At 43.6% G+C, this 4,882-nt stretch overlaps 3 protein-coding genes across 3 annotated transcripts, besides 1 other annotated feature; all 3 read right to left on the bottom strand.

Moving 5' to 3' along the window:
• Positions 1-108: 108 nt before the first annotated feature.
• Tco025E_07809 (Protein XRP2) lies at positions 109-1,494 on the bottom strand (the record flags this gene model as incomplete). Its single annotated transcript, XM_029374668.1, has 1 exon — positions 109-1,494. One exon carries the CDS (start codon positions 1,492-1,494, stop codon positions 109-111), a length of 1,386 nt encoding a protein of 461 aa, XP_029225282.1.
• Positions 1,495-1,621: 127 nt separating this feature from the next.
• Positions 1,622-1,650: a microsatellite.
• A 153-nt stretch (positions 1,651-1,803) lies between these two features.
• Tco025E_07808 (uncharacterized protein) lies at positions 1,804-3,093 on the bottom strand (the record flags this gene model as incomplete). Its single annotated transcript, XM_029374667.1, has 1 exon — positions 1,804-3,093. One exon carries the CDS (start codon positions 3,091-3,093, stop codon positions 1,804-1,806), a length of 1,290 nt encoding a protein of 429 aa, XP_029225281.1.
• A 274-nt stretch (positions 3,094-3,367) lies between these two features.
• Tco025E_07807 (uncharacterized protein) lies at positions 3,368-4,723 on the bottom strand (the record flags this gene model as incomplete). The annotated part of the gene is made up of 1 exon (XM_029374666.1): positions 3,368-4,723. One exon carries the CDS (start codon positions 4,721-4,723, stop codon positions 3,368-3,370), a length of 1,356 nt encoding a protein of 451 aa, XP_029225280.1.
• Between the last annotated feature and the right edge of the window lie 159 nt (positions 4,724-4,882).

Here is a 4,882-nt window from a genome sequence, read left to right as displayed (position 1 = left end):
CCCCCCCTCCCCTCCCCTTCTATCCCTTACCACAAATGTCAAGCCGCACAGCCCTCATTCCACACACGCACGTACACACACTTCACGCCACCGAGGCAAGGTGAGAGGCTAAAAATCATCGCTATCCTCATCCACATCGAGCGCGTCATCTTCAGCGTCATCGTCATCGCCGTCGTCATCAAAGGAAGAATATGATTCATCCGACGCCCCATGCACCGCTGCCATGACAGGAGCTGCTTGAGTGGGAACCGTTGGCTTCGCTAGCGGAGCTTGCTTCTGTGCAAGCGGCTGTGAGCTTGCAGCCGGCTTTCTTGCTTCATCGGAGGCAGACACTTTCTCCTCCCGCTCTATATCGCTAAAATCTGGGGATGACTCTGTCCACTTCTGAGCAGCTGTTTTTATGTCGTAACTCTTGTTCCGTCCAGATTCTGAACTGGAGGCAGGGGCTATTCGCCCCTCAAGAAGATCCTCAATTTCCGGTGGGCACTCAGGTTTGCCCTTTTCCTTGCAACGATCGGTCATGTGAAGTCCATGATTCGGGTAGAGAACAGTAAAGTGGGGTCTTGGCAGTTTGGTGTCATCTTCGGTGAAGTCGTACACATGCACGAACCGATTCAATTTGGGATCTAAATGAGCTGACTTGAAGCAGCTCTTCAGCTCCGGTAAGCGCAAGTTAAAGGGTTTGAATGTCATATGATGGCTTGACTCTATAACTGGATCTGTTGATGCAAACAGATGAAACACAATGTGCTCACAGTCACGTGCTCGTAACTGCTTACAGCCCACATACACAGTCATGCTCTTGCAATTGCGCAGAAACACGCTACCTTCACAAGCAGCAATAACAAGTTCACCGCCCTCACAATCATCCACGGTAATACTGTCCAGTGGATCCAAGATGTATGTGGTACAATCAGTGAGATACTCCAATTGAACTTGCTGGCCGCTCACCTGGCCTCCGCAGCGATAAAAAGTTTGACCTGCCCACTTCGATATAAAGTATGTAGTGTCCTCACCACTCTCTACTTTCCTTGTTGCCACAGCAACCTTTGAGGAGGGTGGGGGAGGAGTTGTAGAAGCCACAGTAGTGCCTTTAAACTTTCGTTGAGTCTCACTATCCTCAGTGCCTACCGCCTTAATAAGTGTAGTCAGAATCGGGCTCGTCGTATCGGACAAGTTGAGTGCACGCAAGACCACTTCTTTTTCATCCAATGTGTTTTCATTCAAATTTGCCTCTTGTTTGAGTACGCTCAAAGTGTAAGTCAAACCGAGATACTCCAGGTAATCCATCACAATGGTCAGAGCTTGTTTGCCTTCGTTGTCTTCTCTTGCTGCTTTTAATGTGGGGGCTGGAGCAAACAGCTTCGCCGTCGTCGTAGAATCCTTTGAAATAGACCTGAGAGCGGCATCGACGACCATAGCCCGCATCTTTCCTAATTCTCCAGAGCTCTCCAACCGCTCCCGAATGAGCTTCTCCGTCACTGCTTCAGTCATATTTTTGTGTCCTTGTTTTGTTTTGTTTTTTCACCTCCCTGTATTCTACTGCTATGAATTCAATACCTCCCAGATACATGGATTTGAAGTCGATTAATGGGGGGTACAGCAAAACAACAAAAAAAACATAATAGCAAGAATAATAATAATAATAATTTGAAGAATGAACGCTTAAAACATTAAACCCATACACACAACAACAATTTAAGATAGACGATGATAATAAAGCAATTCTAATTATATATAGTTACTATATTTTCGCTGCGTCTCATCCGACGTTTCTTTGCTATCTGCAGTGTCACTAGTTTTTTAATTCTCTTGTAGTTGAGGTTGCTTTACTGGAAACAGTTTTGACAAAAAACCATACAGACGATGATTGAGCTTTTCCGGTTCCTGATCAAATTGAAATGCAAGAAACCCAACGGAAGCCACATAAAGCATAAAAACCCCGATATGTCTGGGATACGGAATCCATCCCAAGCGATACTGTGTCATGACAAAGGATCGAAGAGCATACATGAAGCAGTACAAAGACAAATCCATTCTCCTTCCTTTGGGTTCAAGCAAAGCCGCGACACCTGCAATTGAACAAAAAATAGCAAAGAAAAAACCCCCACGAATATTACCTTGAGCGAAAAAACACGCAAATCGCACAGAACTTGCTGAGTAAAGGGCCAAAAACAGTGCACTTGAAAGTACTGAACGAATTGAGTTTTGTAATAGTTTAAAAGGTTTTTCCTTCAATTTTTTACGCTGATATAAAAGAATTTTACCAATCGTTAGAGGAGTATAAAGCGGAAGGCCCACCTGAATAATGTTTCTTCGAATAAAAGAGAGAAAAAACCTATTGCATGTCATTCCTGGATGAGTAAGCATGCAACCTATTCTAAAATGTTCTCTTCCACTTTGAGGAATTTTAATACCCCTTTCCATACACAACTCCACCAATTCTGGAGTTAACTGATACCTTGCAAGTCCTGCATGACCTCGAACCACACGGTTGTCTAACATGGAGGCTTTTGACAAAAACTTTTGATACGAGGGAGGCAGCGAGGAGGGGGCAAAAACAACACTATAAAGAATTTGAGATGCACTTAAGCACATAACAACAATATCATAGTATTGAAATTCTTGCAACGACCTTGGTAGGAGGGGTAGCACATGTCCCACTGCAAAGCTATGTAAAGCACGTACTAGAACATAGAGACACAAATCGGTTCTGGTCTCTTTTTCCATCACAAGTACAGGTAGCGCACAAATGGAACCTGCAAGCGCAGAGGCAGCTTTCTCTGACATATGGCAAAAACGACCAATTTTGCGAATAATTTGCTTCAAAAGGGGAAAGCAAGCAAGGCCAGCGAAAATAAACCCCCATTTGGGAGGATCAAGGGATAAGATCTCTTTTAGAATGGGCTTTAGCGCGTCCCGTCTTAATCCTCCCTTTCCAATACGCCTAAATACGCCTATTAAAATTCTTACTCCAGCAGCAAAAAAGGCGTTACGCAACGCAATGACCGCGGTGCGAACTAACAGACTTTTCGAAACAGAATGGTTACCCTTCACCAGGCTTCCCGGGTATCGAATTGCTGGAGCTGTCATTCGCGATGTGGTTGCCAATTACCGTTATTACTATTCTTACTGTTCAAGACAGGGACAAGGATGGAAAGCTAGAAAAAGACACAGGTACGCATGAAATGTGCATTTTCTGGAGGTAGTTAGCATCATCCAGCATGAGTTTGTGACCAATGATAATTCAATTTTAGAAAAGATGGGAAGGCCGTAATAATGCAGGCGAAGCAAAGGAAAACCAAAACAAATAAAAACTTGGAGTTACCATTGAGCAAAGAAAAAATGAAGAGGATCCGTCGAAAAGTTACCAGAAGAAGATGCTCTTTTCCACGTCAATCATTTCCTCCGAGACTTCTCGGACAACGATCATCTCACCGTCTTCCGGTATTCTTGATGTTGCAATTTCAATATTTACCATATCGGCTTTAATGAATCGATCCCTTCTTTCCTTTTCCCTCCTTCGTTTTTCCTCAAGTTCCCTTCTCCTTCGTTCGCTATTTTCGCGTTGGATTTTTATTTTCAATTCCTCCATTAGTTTGGCATTCTCCTCGGCTTTCTTCTTGGCTTGAATAATCGCCTCCTTCTCTTCCGAATCATCGACCTCCATGGAGACGGCAGCTATAGTTTTTCGCCGCGATTCACCAGAAACAAAATCAAATAATGCAGTTATATAGCCTGGTTGCAAACTCATGAGAGCAACATGAGATGATGTCAAACAAGATGCCTCCTCTGTGCATTCTGTTGTGAAGGCCTGAGGAAGTTGATTGTGTTCTGTCTTATTTACATAAAAATCAATGAGCTTAAAGACCTTTCGCTTTGAATTGCCCTCATCAAACCCACCCAACTCAAGTGAGGCAGAGTGGTTAGATAGCCCAGCCTGAATCATAATACCGTTTCCAGCAGCTACGGCTGTCGGCGGAAAGGATGTATTCAAGTACCTTATAGCACTCCATCGTGTTCCCTTGTAGAAGGAATAAACAATTCGGTGCTCACCTTTGGTATAGGCTGACACGGCAATTTGCTGTTGTCCAGTTCGAGAAAGAGCAGTTTTATCAGCAACGTCAAGAGGGATACTGCTGTGAGCCTTCCAAACATGACCATCAGGTGAGCTGAAGAGCACATGGTCAAGAGTATAATTTCCGCGTACCACAAGCGCATTCATAAGGTGGAGTTGATCCTCGGGAAAATACAAAGTGTTGCCCTTGAACTTAATATCCGTAATTTCCTCTCCAGGCCAATAGTGAAAAGACAAGATCGCGTCCTCCTTCGGAGCCTCCACCAGAGAATCCAACCATTCGTAAGCAATAACGGTAACATTGATCACACTCGAATTAACTTGTTTCAAGCTTGAAGGACAAAGAAGAGTGTTATTGACGACAACCCCTTGATTTCCACAAAATGGATACTGTGTTTGCTGAAGTGAAAAACTATTGGCTCCATCAAATGTGCAAACTGCTGCTAATTCATGTAAACATTCTGGACAGGATTCCTGATGTACACGGGCACAAGCAACACCCTCTTTTAACACCACAGCACCTGATGGCCGCCAAACGCCATGATCAGCATTTATGTGAGCCACTCGAGTAGGCACGATTTCAAATGCGTCCGACTGGCCGACAACAAGGACTCCAAGAAGAAGAGCAATAAGAGCAGAAAACATCCTTCCGTGTTTTATTGTTGACTATCTTTTTTGCTATGCAGGAGAGAAATGCATAAACCTATGAGACCACTGATTCAACATACGAGATTAAAAAAATATATATAGAAAATACCAAAGAGAGAGTGAAAAAAAAAAAGTGAAAGAAAAGGGATATCAATA

The sequence above is a fragment of the Trypanosoma conorhini genome, assembly GCF_003719485.1.
Source record: "Trypanosoma conorhini strain 025E chromosome Unknown Tco_14.4_contig_00638, whole genome shotgun sequence".
Taxonomy (NCBI): domain Eukaryota; phylum Euglenozoa; class Kinetoplastea; order Trypanosomatida; family Trypanosomatidae; genus Trypanosoma; species Trypanosoma conorhini.
Note: the sequence above shows the minus strand (reverse complement) of the source record. Positions and strands in the feature narration are given on the sequence as shown.